The 26,420-nt window shown below is 42.6% G+C and overlaps 1 protein-coding gene across 1 annotated transcript; it reads right to left on the bottom strand.

Moving 5' to 3' along the window:
- Positions 1-4,507: 4,507 nt before the first annotated feature.
- LOC134596772 (thiol S-methyltransferase TMT1A-like) lies at positions 4,508-25,344 on the bottom strand. Its single transcript, XM_063444789.1, has 2 exons — positions 24,789-25,344; positions 4,508-5,629 (listed from the first exon to the last, which is right to left on the bottom strand). Exons 1-2 carry the CDS (start codon positions 25,284-25,286, stop codon positions 5,393-5,395), a joined length of 735 nt encoding a protein of 244 aa, XP_063300859.1. The 5' UTR covers positions 25,287-25,344; the 3' UTR covers positions 4,508-5,392.
- Positions 25,345-26,420: the final 1,076 nt, after the last annotated feature.

The raw sequence follows: 26,420 nt of genomic DNA, 5'->3' as shown, positions 1-26,420 counted from the left end.
TATACATGCTAAAGATTCTGGCGAGATTATCACCCTGGTTGATCAGAGTTTCACAGGCCACCGCAGTGTGAAAACGTTGGTATCCTGGCGGGCTCAAGGCTCTTCAGCTAGGGGCAGTCCTGATTGTGATCCGGTGCCTGCTCTGCTGTGTCTTATGTGCAGAGGACAAGAGTCCTTCCAAGCAGGCGTCAAAGCTAGTTTTGTCCATGGTGTATTTTGTGAGTTTCGTTTGATTCCCCAGGTTTGTCACGGTATGTTTGTGGACTTGCCTCTCTCGGTCATCTGTGGCTGGTGACTGTCTGATCGTGCGCTGGGTGTGTTCTGCTGCTCACCGGTTCGTCTTGGTGCAGGCTGGAGTGTGGGTGACTGCCGGATCGGTCTCCCAGCAGAGGTGTTGGTTTGCGCGGTCTCAGCAGGCGAGTATTCTCGCTTCTCATGCTCAGTGCATCCATTGTCTCCCGTGCACCTGAGCCGTGCTGGTGTCGCAGACTCTCCGTGCGGTTTGAGCGGGAGGCATCAGCCGCCTTGGTGGTTGTAAGTGCGAGCTGTAAGCCGGTCTTCCCTTCGCCGAATGCGCACATGGCGCCCGCCATTTTAGGAGCGGCGGTTGGGCTCTCTGGCCTCGATTGCTTGTTAAGGGCCTCAGGGTGAGGACCGGGATCACCCCCACCGGTCCAAAGGGGGGGGAACGGGGCCGGGTTTGCGCCGGTATGCACCCTCAGCTGGGTACCGTGGTGCAGGATAGTGGGGCAGCGGCCGTCTGCCCCACTCACCGCAGGAGAAGGCCCCAATTAGGTCAGCATGTTTTTCTCGCCCAGGGGACTGAAGCTCGACGAGCCAGCCTCTCCCCGGGTCCCTCAATCTCTCAGCTCCGGGTGTCTGGCGGATCGGTCGATTTTCGGGTGGAAAAACATGGTTTTTGGAGAGAATGTTTAAGTTGGTTGCAGGAGCTGCACAGACTTGCGACCGTCCAGCTCGGCGGTCCGGCCCCGCCCTTATTATTTTTTTTGTATTATTATTTATTATTTAATTATTATAATTTTTTTTTTAAATTATCTTTTTTTTTTTCGTCCCCCCTCCCTGCTTGCTAGCTGGCCAGGGAGGGGGGCTCCTTCCCTGGGGGTCCAGTGTCATTGGTAGTTCAGTGGGGGGAGAGGGGTGCTGGCAGAGCTGTACTTACCTTTCCTGCAGCTCCTGTCAGCTCTCTCCTCCTCCGGGCGGTCTGTGCAGCTCCCTCTGTCAGCTCCCAGTGTAAGTCTCGCGAGAGCTGCGGCTCTCGCGAGACTTACACTGGGAGCTGACCGAGGTGCTGAACGGACGGCGCGGAGGAGGAGAGAGCTGACAGGAGCTGCAGGAAAGGTAAGTACAGCTCTGCCAGCACCCCTCTCCCCCCAGTCTGTATTATGGCAATGCAAATTGCCATAATACAGACTCTGACTCGAGTATAAGCCGAGTTGGGGTTTTTCAGCACAAAAAATGTGCTGAAAAACTCGGCTTATACTCGAGTATATACGGTAAGTACTTGCTGCTGTGCCCCCACTCTACTTTCCAAGCCACCGGACCACCAGGGCATACTATAACGCCCCCCCCCCCCTCCCTGCTTCTTACCAAACTTTTTTTTTTTTAAAGCCCCCCCGCCGCCCCTTTTTACACAAATTACATCCCTACACAAACACACACACACACTGCATTATATACACACTACACAAACACTGCATTATATACACACTACACAAACACACACTGCATTAAATATAAACACACTGCATTCACTATATATACACACTACACACTCACTGCATTCACTAAACACTACACAAACACACACACTCTGCATTCACTATATACACACTACACAAACACACACTCTGCATTCACTATATATACACACTACACAAACACACACTCTGCATTCACTATACATACACACTCACTGCATTCACTATATATACTCTACACAAACACTCACTGCATTCACTATACACACTACACAAACACACACACTCTGCATTCATTATATACACACACTACACAAATACACACTGCATACACTACACACACACACTACATCCACTACACACACACACTACACAAACATACACAGCTCCCCTGTCTAAACACACTGCATCCACTACACGTGGCATGTATATTTTGTGCATTTATCTTTAGAAATAGTTTATTTTTTCAAAATGGTAAATATACAGAATATCGGCAAGTTATCGGCTATCGCCTGAAAGTTCACAGATTGTCGGTATCGGCTCTAAAAAAAATCAATATCGGTCGATCCCTACCAAGCACAGTGATCCATTATGGTTGTCCGTGTCCTGAGTACTACTGAAGCATTCATGTATGCCAATATTTTATCCCAAATTCAGTAGATGCACTCACACTACACTCTGCCCCAGCCCTTCTTGTAAATCTTGACCCCAACAATTCCCCAAGTACTTGTTTATCAACATGTTCAATTTATTTTGCATACAAATGTAGCATTTGATTTAAATGTTATAATTTCTACCAGTTATGGTTTCTGTTTTCATTTAGTACATATATCTTCCACTGCCTTCTTTCCCTCAATTTTTCTTTTATGTCTTGCAAAAAGTACTTAACTGGCCATCACAGGGTATTTTTGCCCTTATAACCGTGCTTATGCAGTGAAAAGTTAAAAAAATTAGGTCACCCACAAAATTCTTAAAATTATAAGATATGCAAACCTAATGGCAGTCACACTGTTATCAAATATTACAAGTTTTTAGAATGCAAACTATTTTAAAAATTCTTTATTTTGGGTGTGCACAAAGTTAACAAATAGCCTTGGTACGCAACAACAGCGACCCCAGGTACGGTTGTTAAACATTGATATTACATGTCATGGCAGTCGTTATACTGGCACATTTTTATGATAGTATGATCTCTATTACAGTAGTTCACATCCGCTTTTAGTTCAGATAAGTTAGCACAAAGCACATGTCATGGGAGAATAGGCAGAGGAGAAACAAAAGAGGAAAACATGACTTATGCAGAGTTTATATGAACAAGATTATACTATTAAGCTCCTGCTAGGCTGATTGACGAGGTGGTTGTGCATCTCTCTTGTCTGCCTAGGCGGTGATTAAATGGTCGCATGTTATTCTAGCCTTAAGCTAAGGTGTGGATGGCTTGGAAACATAGACAAAAATATCCTCTAGCATGTAAGCTCATCGAGCAGGGCCCTCAACCCCCTCTGTTCCTGTACGTCCAGTGGTCTGATCTCAATTATGTGTCTGTTAGTCCAACCGTTGTACAGCGCTACGGAATTTGTTGGCGCTATATAAATAATAAAATAATAATAATAATAATAATAAAAGCAGCAGCAACAATGAGGATTGTGTTTCATAGCTTAAAATGACCACCCCGTGTTGGCCTCGTGTCAGCCAGGCGAGAGTCCGTGTCGGCATGCTAGGCAACCCGTCTGTATGCAATGTAGGTTACTTTTATAAGAGTCCCGTAGGGTGTCAGTGTGGGGGGGGATGTTCCCTTCTTTGATCTTTTGCAGTCTAGCCCTGTGCCTGTCCCAGACGAGAGGAGAGTCCCAGTATGGTGGCTATAGGTGGGCAGACCTTATGTTTCGGCCCCCTTGCGGGAAGCTGAGCGGTATGGCAGGTTAGTCCAAGACCTTATAGCGTTGTCCCTCTTCGGGGTCAGTACCCACCGGCGTATCGGGCATTGGTGCTGCTCCTGCCTGGATTGTGGGAACGTGGCACTTAATCGCCGGTTTTCTCTCATTCAGGGTCGGCACTGCGCCTGTGTGGTATCAGCAGAGGAGGGCGTGTCTGAGTTGCCATGCGGTTTCCGCCATTTTGGGAGCGGACTCTCGCCGGTGTCGTGGCACTCTAATGGGTCACAGGATGGGGACCGGGATCACTCCCGCCGGCCCAGAGGGCGGTGGGGAACAGGGCCTTCTGGCTAGGATAGCTGAGCAGCGGCCAGCCACCCCACTCACCGCCCGAGCGATCTCCATCCCGTACGACAGTGATTGCCCCACTGAGGGACTAGAACCTCGCAGCAAGCCTCTCCTCTGGACCAGGGTTGCCTCTTGCACTGGGGCACAGCTACCATTCGTTAAGTATATGTTATGCCGGTTTTCAGGAGCTACTCCACTGTGCGTCCACTAGGCATGGCTATCCGGCCCCTCAAACTATTTTTTAAACTGTGTACTTTGTCCCTTAAGAGATTTTGCAAACTGACAATTTGTTACAAATTAAAAATCTTTACAATGTTTCTTTAATAAATTACATCTTACCCATACTCAGTGGGTATGGTGTTTAGACTTTAGGATGCCATTTTGTCCTAGGTTAATGTAACAAGTCAGGGAATTTTCCATATCATGTCCAACCTTAAGTTTTAGTCTAAACATAGATAAGATGCATGACAATAGACTGATTAAGATGTTTCCATGTGAAATGACCAAGTCATGGTCTCGTATTGCCAAGTTAAGGTAGGTACTAACATGACCTAATTATAAATCTAAGGTATAAATGTGTACTTTTTAATAATAGAAAGACAGAGGAGATGATTTTAGATGCAGAGATGCTGCTCCATCTTACCAAGGCTGAAAGGTTGACTTGTTCAAGAGGGTATGTTATTCTATTTTACTAATATTGCAAGTATAAACTTCAATCTTATAAACTCTGCTATTATTGTAATGGATTATTTTGTTTCTATGCCTATATTTATAATATTATTTCATAAAAGATTTTAAAAGACAAAACGTTATTGCTTCCAAAACAATCCCTATTTTATTGTATCTTCAATTATTTATATTTTAAATAGTAAGAGTTTATCTAACTATAATATATATTATGTGATAACTGTATAGTTAGCCTTGCTAAATTCTATGCTGTAAGACGTTACAGTGGTAAATAGGGGAACCAGCTGAGGTTACAACACGCAATGTGCTGAAAATGTACATGATCCTCTCATCAAGACATCTGCAGTTATGTGCAAATCCTGAACCATAACTTCAGTATGGTAAAGCTGAGAATGTCAGGTGTTCCATAGTGAACAATTCTCAACCTAAACATGAATGGATAAAATGTCGAGTCTTAATTCTGGCCTTAAGTATGTGGCTCCTAGGGACTACACCAGGGTTTAATTCTACAAGGACTATACGCCAGAGTTTAATGATCAAACTTTTTCTAATAGAACTAGTGCATCATTGTCTTCAACAAAGAATAGATATACCATTTTGGTTTTATTTAATTTGAAACTTAATAATGTGTGTTGGCAGACCCCATTACATTAAAATAAAATATAAATAAAAAGTAATTCAGTAGTGTTCACAGACTATCAACAATATTTTTGAATGTTTGCTCTAAAAATTAGTAGCATTTTACAACTTATACTATATAAAAAGTTATTTTACAGCATAGCCAATTATATGGGACTGTACTGGACTCCACTTAAAAGGAGCTTTGATGTGCCGCAGTTTAACTTCTGAAAAATTGGCATTTTCCAAATTTTTCCATGTTTCATGTGTAAGTCTACAGCCATCTCCTATATATATCCATGTTGGGTCCAGGATTTGTTGAAAAAAATAGATCCAGGAGGAACGATCTCCTCGAACATGCTCCAGGAAAAAGAATCCTCCAGCCTGAAATGAAATATTGAATAGTCAATAAAAACAAGAAAAAATTATCACTGTTTCCACCATTTAAAAAAAAAATATTAACAGGGTTATTTATTAAAGTGAGAATTCAAAGTGAATTTAAAGCGATACTGTTGCTGGGTCGACTCTCTGCTCCCTCCTCTGTCCCGCACCAGCAGGTTCTAATGCGCATCAAATGCCGCACGCGCATTAGACCTCCCCATGGGGAAAAATCTGGAGCTGGAGGTCCTCATGCATAGCGTTGGGACATCCAGCATCAGATACCGGACCAAAGGTCCGTTTCAACTCAGGAAGCCCTCTAGGGTCTGAGGGCAGATTTAGACATGCAATGTTTAACATTGCAGCACTAAGTGCATAAGGGACAGTGCACCCAGACCACTCCAATTAGCCAAAGTGGTCTGGGTGCCTACAGTGTACCCTTAAGGTAAAAATAGCCAAGCTTGATAAACTTTTTAAGCTAGCCGTGTTTTCAGCTCAGCTAATCTGGTCTTAAAGGGCACCTGTCATGCCACAAACAATGTATGCTCATTAGATTGAGCATAACATGTTATATATATATATATATATCTGCTTTGATAGCAAATGTATAGATTAGGAGAAAATAGTATTTTCTCCCAGATATCAGTCAATGCCTTGGTGTGCGAGGCATTGACTAACAAGGGAGACCAAAAAAAATTAACAATGGAAAACAAAAGGTCCCGCTTCTCTCCTCTCATAGCGGGCGATTCTAGTCACCATCCCCACTTTGTCAACCTCCTCACAGACACATTGTCCCCCCTTCCCTTCACCTAGCCACACTTGCATTAACACCGCCTGTGTGGCAAACCCTGTATTATTTCTCCCACCCCATATCTGTTCATCAAGAAATGATTTCGCTACCCATGGCTCCTTTCCTCCACCCTCCTTGCTAAACACCCAAAAGCATCTCTCTCCCTGGCGAGCCATGAATTCCAGAGGGCCGTGAGGTCTCTGGTGGGACCTAGTAGTGAACGTATGGAAATTTGACAATGCCAGACACGCAAAAATACAAACAACCATATACACATTGTGACTGTATATTTGTCAGTGTGTGTGTGTGTGTGTGTGTATATGGCGGAAGTGTGAGGGTGGTATGGGCAATGCAAAGGTAAAGTGGTAACATACATAATACATATAATACGGATAAATCTACATGGGAAGCTCAAAGAACATATAGGATAATCTATATGTAAAAGGATTATAGACTATGTGGGGGAAATGTCTATGACACTATTTTCTTATCTGTAACTTTAGTATTTGGTAAATTATTTTTTTCTAATGATTAGAAGTAGGTAGGCACACTTAGTCATATTTTGATAAGAAAATAACAACACAAATTATTCTAAGACTAGGTGCTCACTTAAACAAGGTCCTATTCCAAAAGGGCCAAGTAAAATTACAGATAATATCCAATCAAGGAGCACAACCATTAATATGAAAAAAAAAATATTATAAGATAGGTACAAGGAAAATAGATATATCACAATGCATATCAGAGGATTCAAACAGGACTAACATGCTGATAATGTACAGAAAGTTATCAAAGATACTATGTAAGCATCCAAACAGAATAAGTAGATACCTAAATATCAATGTAATAAGTGATTAAAGGAGATATCAAATCCTAACAACCCATCAAAAAGAAAAAAAATCAATTAATAATAACAGACAAACAAATGCACACCAGAATGAGTAAGCGGAAGGAAGAAAAATCAATTAGCAAGCACCCAAAATTATTCTTTTCTGACATATAGTGACAGTATATACGGGTTTACACTTCCTATTTGGGACATGCATCTGCAAGATGAGTAAATTAGACATGTCCCTCCCCTTCACCCAATTAAAGGCAAACCCACCTCAGTTCTTCCTTGTCCCAGTTCGGATCAAGCGTCAATGGTGAGAAACATAGGCTGATGTCTGGGGGATGCGGTTCGATAGCTGCCCGGGTGGTAAGCTGAGCGCCCAGACTCCTTATATGAGGTTACGGAGCAAAGTACAGGGGATTCTTTATACCGAGTGTGTTCCCGGCTTTGCAAATAATGACGTTGCAGGTGGGTGCTGATGTGTTCCACCGAAGTTCCGGGTGCGCTACCAAGCATGAGAAAACCAGAATGTCAGGAAAAAGGCGCAAATTTCAAAATTACTGAGGATATAAAGCTGTGCAGCTCCCTCTGGCAGAATGGATGCTTCTCAGAAGTGCTACTCCGTGTCACCAGACCCCCATACGGCTCAGAGGTTTTTGAGATGAAATTAGATAATCTCTGCTTTAAAAATCTGTTACTGCTGGGAAAAGAAGAGTACTTAAGGATATCTATTTGTCTACTGTTTCAGATATGGCTAGCCATCCTGAAATGGATAAAGAGCATATGCCTAATCCTACACCCAGGAAAGCTACGTCCAAAACTAAACATTTAGTATGCAATGAATGTGCTACTCCCCTTCCTGATGGTACTAGTCACACATTTTTTAATCAGTGTGCAGCAATGTCTTTGGAAAAAGATATGCAATCATTCTTGGCCTGGTTCCAGCATAATCTAGCCCAAACTTTGGATATGTTTAACGAATCCAACAAAGTATCTGCAGCTGTTCCAGAGTCTTGCCACAGAGGCAGGAAAAGAAGGTCTTCATCTCATTCTGAGTTTTTATCTGGCAAATGTTCGTCTACCTCAGAATTACCTCAGAATTATGTCTAATTCAGACATATCTAGTTCATCAGAGAGTCTGGGTTTCCACCTGATGAACTTCGTAGATTCATTAAGGAAGTGAATCGCAAGATAAACAGCTTATCTGTTTGATGTAGAATTTCAGGTTATCCAATGAATATATTGTACACATGACAGTGGAAGTGTTGAAGCTGGCTGCCAAGATTATGGGTTTATCTTCGGTTTCTAGTAGAGCCTTATGGCTTAGGACTTGGATGGCTGATATGGCGTCTAAATCAGTTCTCTGTGAACTTCCATTGGAAAAGCATAATCTGTTTGGATCTCTTTTAGAGGAGATTATAAAACAGATGTCGGAAATGGAAATATTCCTGGAAACCTGGGTACATGAATTTTCAGTACAGGAACAAATGGACCTATCAGGATAGGTCACATTATTTTGAAAAAATAAAAAAAGAAGAAAAAAAATAAAATTTGAAGATAAAAGAAGTGATGGATCTGACAAAGTTAGACGTTGGAGGCAGAACTCAACGTTTCTATACAAAATGGGAAGAAACTACAAGCAATTCTTGGATTCTGAATCTAGTAAGAAGAGGCTACAGGCTTCAATTCACAAAAGGCCAAATTCTAAATTCCTTGTTTCCTTTTATCCATCATCCAGAAAGTCGGAAGCTCTTTTTGCAGAGACTGTATTACTGTTGAAGAAGGGAGTCATAGAAAAGATACCAGTAAACCAGGAATTCCAAGGGGTTTACTCAAGCCTTTTCCTGGTACCAAAACCAGATCATTCCTTTCGACCAATTCTAGACTTAAAAGATACAAATCAGTTTATTCCTTACCAAAGGTTCCACATGGAGACTATTGCATCTGTAACCCAGATACTACAGAAAGGGGATTTAATGGTAAAGTTGGATCTCAGGGATCTGTATCTGCATATACCTATTGCAGTCTCCTCAAGAAAGTTTCTAAGATTTGCCATAAGCAGACTTGAAAACGTACCATTTTCAGTTCAAGGCTCTTACCTTTCGCCTGTCATCGGTCCCAAGAATCTTCACAAAAGTTCCAACTCCTATAACCGTGTATTTGAGAGAACCTGAATTTAGAAACATTGATTCTTCTTTCTTCAAGAGTTATTCAAGACTTAAATTCAAGAGTTATAAGAAAATTCGAAGAGAAATATTCAGTTTACAAGCAATCAAGTATTGTTCCATAAGGCATGCAATGAGCGTCCTGACATCAGCTATTCCCGCGATCAAGTGGGCAAAATCAGAGACAAGCCTTTACAGTGGGAGATTCCGTAAACTTGGTCAAAAGAATAATAATTGGATTTATGTTTCCAGATTTTTCCTCAAGTCAGAAGTCAACTAAACTAGTGGAGAACTTTAAGGTTCCTTTTGACAGGTCTGACATGCCAGCTAAAACAATGGGTGGTAATTACCACAGATGCATCAGACAGAGGTTTGGGTGCTCATCTAAGCTTGATTATGCGCTAAGGTATCTGGTCAACAGAGGAAAGAAGCAGATCAGCAAATTTTAAAGAATTAAAAGCAGTGCTTCTCATCCTACATCATGTCAAACCTTGAATAAGGAAGAAGTCCATAAGAATACAATCAGACAACAATAGGGTGGTCTTATACATCAACAGACAAGGTGGCATCAGAGTAAAGAGTCTTTATCTTCTATGTGCAGAGATTATGAGATGGGCACAAAATCACTTAGAGGACATCTTTGCTATTCACATAAGGGGTATCGACAATGTAACAGACGACGATCTCAGCAGGGGGTAGTGGAGTCAGAAGGAATGGTCGTTACATCCAAAGATATTCATCATTCTCAAACAAAAGTTTGGAGTTCCTGTAGTAGACCTTATGGCAAGAAGGACGAACACAAAAGTTCCCAAGTTTGCCTCCCTGTTCAAGGCGTATCATCCCTGTTGGTAAGTCGGTCTATCTATAAGATGGGAGCTCACGCTAGCTTACATATTTCTTTCACTGAAGCTAATCCCAAGGATTCTGCAGCAGATAACAGAGAGCAATGGTTCTTGCGATAATTCCTTACTGGCCAAACAGGAACTGGCTTTCAGCCTTAAAGGAGATGGCTTCCACAATGAACTATAAGATTAGGCAGAAAGAGGCTAAGCAAGTTATAAGAGCTTCTAAATCACACACAGAAGAGAAAATAGCACAGTCAGTAAAAAAGGGGGACAAAACTTTTTTTAGATACATAAATGAGAAAAGAAAAGTAAAACAAGGATTAGTTAGATTAAAAACAAAAGAAGGAAGGTATGTAGATGAGGATAAAGGTCTAACTGACTGCCTCAATGAATATTTTTGTTCGGTATTTACAGATGAAAATGAAGGAGAGGGACCTCCGTTAAAAAAAAGGATAAATGAGTCATTTATTACACGTGAGTTTACAGAGGAAGAGGTTCTATCTTATTGATTTTTTTGATTGGGTAACTAAAATTATAGATCAGGGTGGTGCAGTAGACCTTGCTTACCTAGATTTTAGTAAGGCTTTTGACACTGTTGCACATAGAAGGCTTATCAATAAACTGCAATCTTTAAGTTTGGATTCCAATATTGTTGAATGGGTAAGGCAGTGGCTGAGTGACAGGGTTGTAGTCAATGGAGTATATTCAAAGCTTGGGCTTGTCATCAGTGGGGTACCTCAGGGATCTGTACTTGGACCCATTCTCTTTAATATTTTTATTAGTGATATTGCAGAAGGTCTTGATGGTAAGGTATGTCTTTTTGCTGATGATACTAAGATATGTAACAGGGTTGATGTTCCAGGAGGGATAAGCCAAATGGCTAATGATTTAGGTAAACTAGAAAAATGGTCAGAGTTGTAGCAACTGACATTTAATGTGGATAAGTGCAAGATAATGCATCTTGGACGTAAAAACGCAAGGGCAGAGTACAGAATATTTGATAGAGTCCTAACCTCAACATCTGAGGAAAGGGATTTAGGGGTGATTATTTCTGATGACTTAAAGGTAGGCATACAATGTAATAGAGCAGCAGGAAATGCTAGCAGAATTCTTGGTTGTATAGGGAGAGGTATTAGCAGTAGAAAGAGGGAAGTGCTCATGCCATTGTACAGAACACTGGTGAGACCTCACTTGGAGTATTGTACGCAGTACTGGAGACCGTATCTTCAGAAGGATATCGATACCTTAGAGAGAGTTCAGAGAAGGGCTACTAAACTGGTTCATGGGTTGCAGGATAAAACTTACCAGGAAAGGTTAAAGGATCTTAACACGTATAGCTTGGAGGAAAGACGAGACAGGGGGGATATGATAGAAACATTTAAATACATAAAGGGAATCAACACAGTAAAGGAGGAGACTATATTTAAAAGAAGAAAAACTACCACAACAAGAGGACATAGTCTTAAATTAGAGGGACAAAGGTTTAAAAATAATATCAGGAAGTATTACTTTACTGAGAGGGTAGTGGATGCATGGAATAGCCTTCCAGCTGAAGTGGTAGAGGTTAACACAGTAAAGAAATTTAAGCATGCGTGGGATAGGCATAAGGCTATCCTAACTATAAGATAAGGCCAGGGACTGATGAAAGTATTTAGAAAACTGGGCAGACTAGATGGGCCGAATGGTTCTTATCTGCCGTCACATTCTATGTTTCTATGTTTCTATCTATTGGGAATGGCCTTATAGAAAACAGATCTACCACTGGAGGTTCTAAGGATGTGCAGATTGACGGCTGTTAACACAGAGGCATGGCTGTTGCAAGGTTGATCCTTCTTCATCAAGGTCTTCATAATGACAGAGCTCAACTGCTGATACCTTCCACCTCTAAATTATACTTGCGGATCTGGGTAAAGCTTTTACATTGGTGTAAGGAACACCATTGTCTTGAAGTTCATCCATCAGTTGATACCATTCTTCACTTCCTTCAGGATGGTTTTTCTACAGGTCTGGGGGTCTCCACTTTAAAGGTTCAGCTTTCTGCTTTAAGTTTTTTTCCTATCAAGGATCTGGCAACTCATATTCTAATTAGAAGATTCTTTAAGGCAATAAGGCTTCTCCGAACTCATAGGAAGTCGTATTTTCCCTCCTGTGATCTTTCTACAGATCTTCAGGCTCTCTGTGACCCACCATCCATTGAGCCTTTGGAAAAGGTTCCTTTGAAGATTTTAACTCTCAAACCATCGTTTTTGGTTGCCATTACCTCTGCCAAAAGACTCTGCGAGCTTCAAGCTCTGTCCTCCTCAGATTAATATTTTGTGTTCCACAATGACAAAGTTGGGCTTCATCCAAAACCATCATTTGTTCCTAAGGGGATAACGTCTAAAGCAAACCATCCGTTTGCAACAATGCCACCACCCCACAGGAACTAAGATGGCATAAATTGGATGTAAGAAGAGCATTACAGATTTACCTCTCAAGGTCAACTGAGTACAGAACTTCCGATCACCTTTTTGTTAACTTCCAAGGGAGGTTTAAAGGGAAAGCTTCACGTAATTCTCTATTTCGGTTGATGGAAACTATCAAATTGGCATACCCTGCCCGTAAGCTTCCTGTACCAGTATCTTTCAAAGCCCATTCCCCTCGAGCCATGGCTACATCATGGGCGGAGAATGCTCTCGCTTTTCCTGAAAAAATCTGTAAGGGTGCTTCCTGGTCTTCATTAAACACCTTCATCAGGCATACAGGCTAGATGTATTTTCATCCTCTGAAGCCGCATTTGAGTGTAAGGTGTTACAAGCTGTTGTGGCATAGTGCCCATCCGGATAGGGATCTTGCTATATCCCGTATGTACTGCCACCATATGTCAGAAAAAAAACAATTTTTACTCATCGTAATTTTTTTTTTTATGGTGGCAGTACAATATTCCCTCCCCTCTTAAATAAATTTTACTTGCAGCATTTGTGTTTTTCTAGTTACAACTGAGATGGGTTTGCCAGGAGAAGACCTTTATACGGTGAGGGGAGGGACTTGTCTACTTTACTTATCTTGCAGATGCTTGAACCAACTAGAAAGTGTAAACCCGTATGTACACAATATTAAGAAAAAATAATAATTTCTGAGTAAAGATTTTGGTTTTTAAAAACACATTTTTGTTTCCAATCACGCCGGCACTTATGTATACACAAATGCCAGGCTATGTAACCATACTCTGCAATCATGTATAAACTATTGAAATAATTGCAAATTATAGGCACACTATAGGACCAGGAACACAAACATGTATTCCTGACCCAATAGTAAAATCTTACTTTTATTCCAGTCTGCACCAAGGGAATGAATCCGGGATAAAAATTATGTTTGACTACCCACCTTATACACACAATGCAACCCATATTTATTTTCACTTTGGTTACTAGTGGGCGCCTCATGTTTGTGTTTCACCAAAGGACTCACAAAGTCTAGAGCTGCCACTGAGTGAAGGTGTCCCTAGGCAGTAATGTACACTCTGCCTTTTCTCTGATAAAAACGCTGGAAGAATGCCTGCAGGGATATGCTAGACTTACTAAAACAACTACTTTAAGCTGCACAGCGGCATAGGGAGCCACTACACTGCAGGCTTCTGAATGATGAATACACAGACTAACTGAACTGCAAGCCCACCCAATATAACTGCAGGTTCCTATACACTATGCAAACTTTATTTTATTTCACTGTGTATTAGTTGGGGCCTTTATGTTTACATTTCCCCTAAGGCCTCACTAAGTTTAGAGCTGCCACTACAGAGAAACATGGTAGATCTGGTAACCCCAGCTGATACCGGAGAAACTGACGGAAGCCAAGCACAGAGAGATGGACACAGGTTTCTTCAGGAAGGAAGAGATTCTTTATTGGATCACCGATCGGGACTCAGAGGGACTAGCGTCACCAAAATACAGCAAAGTCTGAGCCCCGGACAATAGTGCAGGCTCCTTATATAGGCATATAACTCCTCCCATATTAAGCTCCACCCGCACATTCCCTTGACCAATCAACACAAATAAGAATTAACTTCCTGTTTGACCGCATGGCTTGTCCAGCACAATGGAGGAGGGGGAATACTACATCCTGTATTCTTGCACATGCTCCGTACACTACTGATCGTATCTTGCCACGTGCAACCAACTGATCGATACGTCAGCATATGCACGTACACATGCCACGTGGTAATCTCGGCCTACTAAATTTATTTTTACCGAGATTCCACCACATTCCCCCCTTTGATGCCTCTTGATATTTCACAATTACTTGAGGCATCATTTAACCTTGGTTTGCATACACCGCAAGTTACCTTGAGCCAGACCAGACTTATCTTATGATGTGAATCTTCAACATTCATTTTCTTGCATTGGTTCTCCCTGATCTAGAGCCTTATACTTATATATCGCCATTATCTGTGCAGCAGCCTTCCTCTCTGCTATACTTCCTATCAGACTTTGCACAAACCTAACTACTAAGGGTATAAGACACGGTAGGAGTAGACACAACAGTAAAATCAGTAGGACTCCACCTACCACTGCCTTAAGCCCTCCGAACCACTCATACCAGCTACCAAACCAACTACTTGGATTGTACCCTTTCCATACCTGAGTAGGCACATGCGCTAGTTTAACCATATGGCTAGTAAGCTCAGCTATTGCTTGCCCTTCGTCGTCTATTTGAAGACAGCAATTGCTTAGGTTAAACTTCCCACATACACCTCCCTCTACTGCCAAAAGGTAATCCAAGGCTAATCTATTCTGGTATACTGCTGTCCTCATCCTGGTGTTATGCTTCGCTAGAAGATTGAGCGCTTGTGATGTCTCATTTGTGATAATCTCAACCACCGCCTGTAATCTTATAATACGGTTGAGCATATAAATAGGGGTTCTATAACCAAAGGTACCATCCTCAGCCCACGTGGCTGGCCCATAATAATCTATGATACGCTGGGGAGGCCATTCATTATCTTCCCAGGTACCTATCTCTATGGGTCCCCTTTTCTTCCTATGATTCACATCATACACTTTAACACCTAAAGTCTCACCTGTTTCAATCGGTAACAAGAAGAAGGATGGTTTGAGCATACCCAACACACATGCCCCTTCCCAGTCCTGTGGCAACTCCGAATAGGCTTTCTTACCACAGATCCAGTACAAATTTGCTGGGGCTCTCCAGGTAGATGTGATGGATAGATCAAACCACACGTCCTTTAAATTGGCGTATCTAGCAAACGGGTTTGATGGTTCTGAGACATTTGAAGCCGACCACCAAGTTGTATTCTTTGTATCATCATCATAAGCTTTTTGCCCTAGACAAGTTAATTCTCCTACAGAAGTATTATACATTATTCCTTTCCTTGCTATGCAAACATAACCTATGATGGAGGTCTTTAATCTCCACTCAGATTTACCTCTAACACTCATATGATAATCGGCTTGTGTAGATATTAATTGGTCAACTGCCTCAGAACCGGACATTACCTCCTTTGCTTCCCAAGGCCATTGGTCTCCCATGTTAGTACCTCCACACACATAGCAGTTGGTAACATTAAGACTACCGGCAATACTTTCAGCTAGATCAATGAACAGGTTTTTAGCGTTATGGGGGATCTTATTATCTATACTCATCTCTTCATAAAAGGAATGGTATACTTGATGAGTCTGGGAGGATACCGTATCAGTCTCTATTCCTATAAACAATAATGTCCCAGGATCTAAACCCGTCCCGTATATCTGAAACCCAAATAAATTTCCATACTTATCTAAGAACTTGTCGGGGTTATTGATGAGTATATGGACTGGGTTGCATTCCATAGACTTACAATAAGGGCTAGTCGGCAACTTAGTCACTATCATGTCTTTGTCTACTGTCTGTCCCCAAGTCGCCCACCCCACACAAGACCAATATGGACAAAAGTTATAGTCTTTATTTGGGCATCTAGGACTCACATATTTATTTTTACTACTGGGACAAATATATTTATCATTAGACCCATACGTCCTCTCCCATCTAAGATCCCCACATACATTCCACGGCTTTCTACCACTCGATATCGCTTTGCACGCATCAAATAGCAGAACACCCGAAGAATGTACGGATTCTAACACCGTCTTATTAATTAGGGTCCCCTGAGGATCTCCATTCCTGAGAGTCAACCAAATTGTACGAGGTTGATACTCTGGACTGAAGCACTTAGGTTCTCCTACTCCTAAATGGCACACACTATATTCTATATTTAAGTATCTACATCTCGATACATCTCCTTTACACTCGTATTGTGAATGCCAGATTAGGGTTTGGGAAATATGGTTACCTGTTCTCGTAGTCTTAATGCATACCTCACAGCTAGGAGTGTCGGTACCTCTACCTTCCTGAATATAAAAACACATGTAAATAAACACAATCAAAAGCACATCTTTCGCCGTCATCCTCAGTCTTCGTCCGTGCGATGGAACCTCAGCTTCCAGGATGTGAGGGCTGCAGGGAATGGAGTTCTGCTCGTCTTCACAGGTGTCCCTTCGAGACTTTCCTGGCTTATACACTATGTGATGGTAAGCGGACAGGCTTTATTATGGCCTTCTCACTCACACCTGTAACAATAAAATTTGTAATCCACAATAATTCCTCGTTACTCCGACTGAGTAGTGCGTTTCAACCGGATCTTGCAGGGATTCTCTGGATCTGCTGTAACTTGCCAAGAATCGACTGCTGCTGGTTTAACCCTGGAGTGATGTATCCACGGAGTCACTTCTGCTACTTTTATCGCTGTAGGGGTAGACAAAAGAACAACATAAGGACCTCTCCACTTGGGCCCTAACGGTACATTATTCCACTCTTTAATCCACACTTGATCTCCTGGATGATAACTATGAACAGGGGGATAAATATTCACAGGTAATCTATCTTGTACCCATTTCTGTACCTCCTCCATAGTCTTACCCAACTCTACAACCTGCTGCCGAGTAATTCCTTCTCCCAACTGACTCAAGTCCCCCCTTAAGTTACCAAGTACGGGAGGTGGTCGCCCATACATAATTTCAAAAGGAGAGAGACCCATCCTTCTGGTAGGGGTACTGCGGATTCGCAATAGGGCTATAGGTAAGAGAACGTTCCACTTAAGTTGGGTTTCCTGACACATTTTAGCCAACTGGTTCTTTATAGTTCTATTCATTCTCTCTACCTTACCAGAACTCTGGGGTCTATATGCAGTATGAAGCCTCCACTTTATACCAAGCATATGAGTCAGTTGTTGTAGGCACTGGTGAACAAAAGCTGGACCATTGTCCGATCCTATAGAACAGGGTAGTCCATATCGGGGTATTATTTCTCGTAGCAGGAATCTTACAACTTCTCCTGCTTTCTCTGTACGAGTAGGACATGCTTCTACCCAGCCTGAATAGGTGCACACAATTACCAGCAGGTAACGATGTCCACCCGATTTAGGCATCACTGTAAAGTCTATTTGTAGATCGGACATGGGGAGTCCCCCCATAAACTGGACTCCTGGTGGTTTTACTGGTCCTTGTCTTGCATTATTCTTAGCACACGTTACACATCTGCGTACAATGGCCTGAGTCAAGTTGGACAATCTTGGTATGTAGAAATGTTTTCTAAGAGATTCTTCAGTACTGTCTCTCCCAGAATGTGTCCCGTTGTGATAATTTTGGACAATTTCTACCGCTAGCGATGCTGGTATAACTATTCTTCCATCTTCTAGCTGATACCACTTGTTCTCCAGATACTTTCCCGGTTCAGTCTTTAACCACTCCTCTTCTTGAGCTGTATAAACTGGAGTCCATTGGGACAGTGGAGTTGGTATTAGAGCAGCTATATGCCCCACATACTCCTGTCTTCCTGATTCAGCAGCACGCTTAGCTGCACTATCTGCCATCCGATTTCCCTTGGTTACATCACCATCTCCTCTCAGATGCGCTCGACAATGTATGATACCGACTTCTTTCGGCTCCCACACTGCTTCCAATAGTTGTAGGATTTCAGCTGCGTACTTGATTTCTTTGCCTTCTGAATTCAGTAGTCCTCTTTCTTTATACAAAGCTCCGTGGGCATGAGTGGTTAAAAACGCATACTTAGAGTCCGTATAGATATTTACTCTTAAACCTTCAGCCAATTGTAACGCTCGTGTTAGTGCTATTAATTCTGCCTTTTGTGCTGATGTTCCTTTCGCCAGTGGCCGAGCTTCTATCACCTTGTCTATTGTTGTTACTGCATATCCTGCATAGCGGATCCCTTCTTTCACATAACTACTGCCGTCGGTGTAATATTGAACATCGGGGTTCTGGATGGGAAAATCACGAAGATCTGGTCTACTTGAAAATACTTCATCCATTACTTCCAAACAATCATGTTGACTTTCAGTAGGTTGTGGCAAAAGGGTAGCTGGATTTAAGGTGTTTACAGTCTCTAAATGCACTCTTGGGTTTTCACACAACATTGCTTGATACTTGGTCATACGGCTATTACTAAACCAATGATTTCCTTTGTAATCCAACAACGTCTGTACTGCATGTGGGACTCGTACATAAAGTTCTTGACCCAGAGTGAGTTTATCGGCTTCAGCTACTAGCAGGGCGGCTGCAGCTACGGCTCTTAGACAAGGTGGAAGTCCGCTGGCCACTGCATCCAGTTGCTTAGACATGTAGGCAACAGGTCTTTGCCATGATCCCAAGTACTGTGTCAATACTCCCACAGCCATTCTTCTTTGCTCGTGTACATATAAGTAGAATGGTCGTGTGTGATCAGGTAGACCTAATGCTGGGGCACTCATCAAAGCCTTCTTCACATCTTCAAATGCCGTTTGCTGTTCTTGGGTCCATAAGAAGGGGTCGTGCTCTGTACCTTTGATGGCTGCGTACAGAGGTTTTGCTAGTATCGCATAGCTGGGAATCCATATCCTACAGAAGCCTGCTGCCCCCAAGAATTCTCGCACTTGTCTTCTATTCTTGGGTATTGGTATTTGGCAGACAGCTTCTTTTCTCTCTGGCCCCATAATCCTTTGACCTTCAGAGATATGGAATCCCAGATACTTGACAGTTGGCAAACACAACTGAGCCTTCTTTCTAGACACCTTGTATCCTGCCTTCCAGAGAATATGTAGTAGATCGTGCGTTGCTTGCTGACAGATTTCTTTTGTAACTGCTGCTATCAACAAGTCATCTACATATTGTAACAAGACACACTCTCCTGGGATGGACTCGAAATCCAATAGATCTTGACTTAGGGCTGAACCAAATAGGGTAGGTGAATTTTTAAACCCTTGGGGCAGTCTTGTCCAAGTCATTTGGCGTTTTGAGCCCGTTACAGCGTTCTCCCATTGGAAAGCGAAAATACATTGACTTTCTGCGGCAATTCGGAGGCAAAAGAAAGCATCTTTGAGGTCTAAGACTGTGAAGTCAGTAGCCCCGCCCGGAATTAAAGCAAGCAGGTTATATGGATTGGGTACAACTGGATGTATGCTAACAACCGCATCATTGACTGCTCTTAAGTCCTGCACAGGTCGATACTCATCTGTACCGGGCTTTTGAACAGGCAGCAATGGGGTGTTCCAGGGGGAAGTACAGAATTTTAGGATACCATACCGTATGAACTTATCCAGATAGGATTGGATGTTCTTCTTAGCCTTCTGCGGAATGTGATATTGTCTTAGGCTCACTGGATAAACCCCATGTTTCAGTTCAATTTTTATTGGTGGAATATTGCGGGCCAGTCCTGGTGGGTTGTTCTCTGCCCAAACTCCTGGTATGTTAAACAATGTCTCATCACTCCTAGGGTTTTGGCTAGTCAACACTGTATAAAGTCGCCACTCTTCTTCCTTTGGTACGGATAAAGTCATAATACCTGAAGGTCCATTAAACTTTAAAGATGTTGTTCCATTTGGTAGGAACGTAATCTGCGCTTGTAATTTTGATAGCATATCACGTCCCAGCAATTGGACTGGACATTCAGGCATATAAAGGAATTGGTGTTTTACTACGTGGCCTCCCAATGTACAGAGTCGACTTTTAAGAACCGGTCTTTCAGCACTTCTTCCAGTTGCTCCTATCACAGTAATAGTCCTTCCAGATGGAGGAGCAACTAGATTAGTCACCACTGAATGTTCAGCACCAGTGTCGATCATGAACGCACTCCTTTTCCCCCCTATTGATACATCGACCATAGGCTCCGCTCGACCAAGGGGGATGGAGCCCGGTCGGTATCAATAGTCCTCCATAACCGTGTCAGCCAATCCTACGAAGTCCCTACCTTCTCTATCGCGGGACCTTTGCGCTGCTGGAATATACCTGTCTTCCCTAACACTTCCTCTGTTCCCATTACTCCCTCTATAACCATTACTCCCTCCGGGGCCTCCTCTACCTCTCGCTCTGCCTCTAAAGTTTCCATAACCTGTCCTAGGTCTGTCTTTCTCAGACTGTTCCCTTCGTGGACACTCATTTCTCCAATGCCCTTCTTCCCTACAGTAAGCGCACTGATTTCTACTTAGAGGTTCCTCATTCCATCTACTATCGCCTCTATCTGGGCCCCGTCTATCTACGCCTGCGATCGCTACCGCTAGCATATCAGCCTTTTTACGCATCTTGCGCTCTTCCTCTTTCTTACTTTCTGTATCCCTGTTCATATAGACCTTATTTGCTACCTCCATTAGTTGGGTGATGGACATACCTGCAAACCCTTCTAACTTTTGTAGCTTGCGCTTAATATCTCCGTATGCTTGGCTGACAAAGGCGGAGTTAACCATTCGGGAATTGTCTGCGTCTTCCGGATTAAAGGGGGTGTACAAGCGGTACGCCTCCAATAATCGGTCATAAAAGACACTGGGCGCTTCATCGCTTTTCTGAATCACCTCAACTGTCTTCGACATGTTAATGGCTTTCTTTCCTCCGGCTTTCATGCCAGCAATTATAGCGTCTCTATAGGCTCTGAGTTGAACCATATCAGCACCATTTACGTTCCAATCGGGATCAGTGTTGGGATAGTGTGTTGCGGCCCATGCTGCTGGATTAGCTTGGTTCAAAGCACGGGCTCTATCTTCTAATGCTTTAATGGCTGCTTGATTTATTCTTGTCCTTTCCTCATTGTTAAATAAAGTCATTAGTAACTGCTGGCAATCAGCCCATGTCGGATTATGCGTCTGTACTATTGAGGTGAACAGATCAGTCATGGCTTGTGGTTTCTCAGTATACGAGGAATTATGGGTCTTCCAGTTTAAAAGGTCGGTAGTGGTAAATGGGACATATACGAAGACTGGGTCAGCGTGTGCCATTTGTCCTGCGGCATCGATATAAGCTGACCCGGGATTTAAGCGAAGAGGCATCTGATAGTGCTTTAATTGTTGGGCACCAGTCAACTGTCGGGTTTGGATGGGGCTACGTAGGGAAGCGTCAGTCATGGGTTCCGGTCGGGGAGAGATAGGGTATGGGGATGTGGGAGGTTGGTTTTGGGAAAAGGTAGTGAATAGAACACTTCGGGCCGAGCTAGATGAAGCTTGACCGGAAGTCTGAAGTGGCGCCAAATCAGGATATTCGTTTCTAATGGGGGTGGGTTCTGGTTCCGGAAGGGGAGATTTAGTACGAGGGGGGGTGGATCCTGTACTGGAGGAGGAAGCGGAAGTGGATGAGGGTAATGAGGGGAGGGGTGCAGGACTTCCTGCGTTTGCGTCACTTCTTCTTAACGGAAAGTAAGGGGGCGGCAAAGGGATCTCGGACTCAGGGGGCGTGTCCAAAATGGGCCTAACACCAGTCCTAGTGGACGAACAAGTCCTAGCTACCATGAGGCGACACTGCTCCTCGTGGCATGTCTGGAGCCATTTTGGCGAGTCATTTACGGCCTGTCTCCAACAGTCAATATAAGGAAACTGGCCGTAAAGTTCAGGCCTACCTGATACAGCCACGTGTAAGCGCTTTACCAGAGTTGGATCCAAACTGCCACGTGGCGGCCATGCCGCAACCAAAGTAGGCCACTCCCTAGTACACAAAGTGACCAAACGTACAGGAGACATCTTTACCCCAAAATCACAAACTTTGAATCCCTTTTTAAAATTCTTAACCATACATCCTAAGGGATCCGGAATCGTTGACTGCGACGCACCCATACTTAACAATGGCACGTCGTCGACAACGAATACTATACACGCGTACTTATTCAACAGTCACACCCGTTTCCTCTGGCAACAGCACCACGTGGTACGGTTACCAAGTGAAACGTACACAATAACAATAATCACTCAGGGAATTCCCGTACACACACAGCTGTTACACCAGTCACTATATAATCAATATTATGCCCTTTGGCGTAACTATACAGTCACCCACGCTATAATTCTCTATATACGAATTACCCGTCTATAACACACCCCAGTAACATCGTCTTTTACAAATAGCGGTTACAGTACGGTTAGCATAGGTCAAAGCACAAGTTAAGGTCACAATACAATTATTAGTGGTTATGGTGTTAAACATGCAATGGACGACAATGATTAGTACTTATTATACAATGTCAGTAAATATACAGGGTTATGGTACCGTGCACTATAATACAGCAACACACTATTAACACTCTCGCTAGACGGCTGAGCTCGCGCTATCTAACAAGATATACACTTTACTAAAACAATCGTTAACACATTTACAATTCCCAACTAAACTATTGGCCAGTACCTTGAATGGACTACCTAAAAACAATCTACATACGTTTTGGTTAGCCACACTGCCCAATCACCACATATATAGCGAGCTAGAGAACCGAATTTACACAGACGCCTCTTAGTCGCACTATACAACGAGCTAGAGGACCGAATTTACACAGACGCCTCTTAGTCGTACTATCAAAAGTCTAGTGGGTTCCAAATTTACACGCCTTCCCACTTAGCCCAGATAGGATGAGAACTAGCGAACCGGATTTACACAGACGCCGCTTAGTCTCCCGGTCCCTCCGACCTAGCGAACAAAATATACACCCTAGAACGCTAGTCTAGACAAGACACCGGTGTCCGGCTAGGGCTTATTTTACACCAGAGCGCCCTGCCTGACTAACCAAATCAAACGGTCTGACTAAAGAGCGTTCGATCGAGCGGTGCGCCTTCGCTCCTTCCCTCCGACAGAGGGGGCAGATACAGATTCAAAAACCCCTTTGGGCCTACCACACAATCGGTATACCCCTAGCGGGTCCTGCCGTCTAAAACAGCAGTTGTCTTACCTCCTCGTTCCTGAACCTGAGTTCACACTCATCGACGGGGACACCCCAGCACTTCTCACGTAGAGGCCGATGATCTCCTGGACAACAGACCAGTGGCGCCGAGACGAAGGGAGGTCCACGCAGAAGTTCAGGGGTGCAGCCGTAGAGAACGTGGGCAAAGATAGACCGTCTCACGCCTCTGCCTCTCAGCTACCGTTGAACGATGAGCTTCCCGGCCAATGCACCAAATGATACCGGAGAAACTGACGGAAGCCAAGCACAGAGAGATGGACACAGGTTTCTTCAGGAAGGAAGAGATTCTTTATTGGATCACCGATCGGGACTCAGAGGGACTAGCGTCACCAAAATACAGCAAAGTCTGAGCCCCGGACAATAGTGCAGGCTCCTTATATAGGCATATAACTCCTCCCATATTAAGCTCCACCCGCACATTCCCTTGACCAATCAACACAAATAAGAATTAACTTCCTGTTTGACCGCATGGCTTGTCCAGCACAATGGAGGAGGGGGAATACTACATCCTGTATTCTTGCACATGCTCCGTACACTACTGATCGTATCTTGCCACGTGCAACCAACTGATCGATACGTCAGCATATGCACGTACACATGCCACGTGGTAATCTCGGCCTACTAAATTTATTTTTACCGAGATTCCACCACACAGCTATATGGTTTAAAAAAAAAAAAAAAAAAAAAATATATATATATATATATATATATATATCTTCTAAAAGGCTAAAACAATTATTCACTAAACTGGATATGGAGCATAGAATTTAGCATTTCAAGCCAAAATTGTAGAACTGGAAAACTGTTTCTAACTCTGCTGTAATTTCTGTTATATATTTGAAATAGTTTTTAAACAATTGCATAAAACAAGTGTAAGAAGCCGATAATAAATCCCTTCAGAAACTATTATGTCATTTATATAACGCCAACTTATTGTGCAGCACTTTACAATATTCTAAAGAGAGAAATTTAACAATGAATAAGGCAATTACATTATCTTGGGGTTGGGGGAAGGGTTACTCCACTTAAAACAAGGGGACATGGGTGCCTATAATGTCCCTTTAAATAAAACTAACCTGTATTTATATATAAATATTCATGTCAAATCTTGAACATATAATTTTGTAATTACACAGTTTTCTTTATTCTACCCAATGTTGCAGAACATGTCAGAACCTCAGAAATAATGTATAATCGGTTATTCGACATGCAGACCACCAATGAGCTCTTAGGCAGCTCAAAGGGCTAAAATTAGACTTTCCCCAATTACTGTGACATAAAATAAATCACTCACCGGTTTCAGGACTCTCTTAACTTCTGCTAACACCTTATCAATATTGTGTACAGAGCAGAGGACCAAGGTACAGATCACCACATCTTGCGAGCCACTGGCCACCTGGGACATGTCCTCTCCACTGGCGACAAGGAAGCTGTCGAATTTCACATGGTCGTTTTCACTCAGACTCTTTGACAAAAATGTCTTAAAATTAGGATTAGGGTCCACAAGAGTCACTTTGCATCCTGGAGGGTAAAACTGGAAGTTAGCCCCTGTACCACAACCGATTTCCAGGACCCTGAGCTCTCCAGAGGGGGGTTTAAAGTCTTTCAAGTGGCTGAAGAGGTCTCTCTTTTGTTCCCCCATGCGAGTGTTTATAGACTTAGTCATCTTTTCCAGTAAGTAAGGAAGTGCTTTCTTGACTATCGAGCTCCAAAGTCCTAGGAAAGCGAGGATGTGTATTGGCAATGCCAGGATACCAACACATATTTGCAGAAATAATATGTGCAGAGCCATGTCCAGCTAGCAGTCTCTCTAAGCCTGTATGGGACGTGAGGATGCCTGGGAGCTCGGAATGAGGTGTGTCAGCAGATAGTGGGCTGTCTTCCAACCACTAGGTCAGAGTGTAAACCAGCCCACCAATCATTCTATACAGTGCACACAAATATACATTCATATGTTCCTGGAACTCATAAAGAGGGCAGACTTACATATATTGTTGCACTGCAACCCCCACCACACTCAGTCAGGTGGGCTGGCTGAGAGTGGTGGGTTTTTAGGAAATTATATTCCCAGAATAGTGTATTTACACACTCACACAGCCATGTATGTGTTTTACAGTTTGCAATAGTCAGGTGCTGAGTTGCACATTTAATCTGTCACATTTATTTAAGTCACATGTTCTCTGTGTTAAGACTGATTTGATGATAAATACCCACTTGCACACATAACATTTTGACAGACAAATGCCCTCTGTAGGGTTCATTCACTGAACTGAACTGGAAAGCAAACTTTCCAGTTTGCTTTCCAGGTTTAAAGGAACACTATAGGATCAGGAACACAAACGTATAAAAAAAAATTATAGCGATGCAAAACAAAGCAAGACATATAGCATCTTACAATAGCAGATCCACAAGTGTGAACCAATAAAATGGCTCTCACATTATTGCTGTGTATAATTTTTTTTTTTGTATTTCCTTGTTTGAGCAGGGCCCTTGTCTACCTATTGTTCGTGTGTAATTGTCCCATTTATTGCAAATTCCCCCCCCCCCTTTCATAATAGTGTAAAGTGCTGCAGATTTAGTTGGCGCTATATAAATACCAATAATAATAATAATAATTTATATATTAACCCTTTAACCCCTTAAGGACTGGACTTTTTTTTGCGATGTTGTACATTTGCGACCAGGCCTCTTTTTACACTTTTGTGGTGTTTGTGTTTAGCTGTAATTTTCCGCTCTCTCTTTTCCGCTTTACTGTTCCCATACAAATTATATAACGTTTTTTTCAGGACAAAAGGGGCTTTCTTTACATACCATTATTTATATAATCTCATGTAATTTAATTTAAAAAAAATGAAAAAATATGATAAAAAATTGAAAAAAAAACATGTTTTTTGACTTTTACTTGAAAAATCTTTTACTCATCTAC

Source organism: Pelobates fuscus, chromosome 1 (genome assembly GCF_036172605.1).
Source record: "Pelobates fuscus isolate aPelFus1 chromosome 1, aPelFus1.pri, whole genome shotgun sequence".
Taxonomy (NCBI): Eukaryota; Metazoa; Chordata; class Amphibia; order Anura; family Pelobatidae; genus Pelobates; species Pelobates fuscus.
Note: the sequence above shows the minus strand (reverse complement) of the source record. Positions and strands in the feature narration are given on the sequence as shown.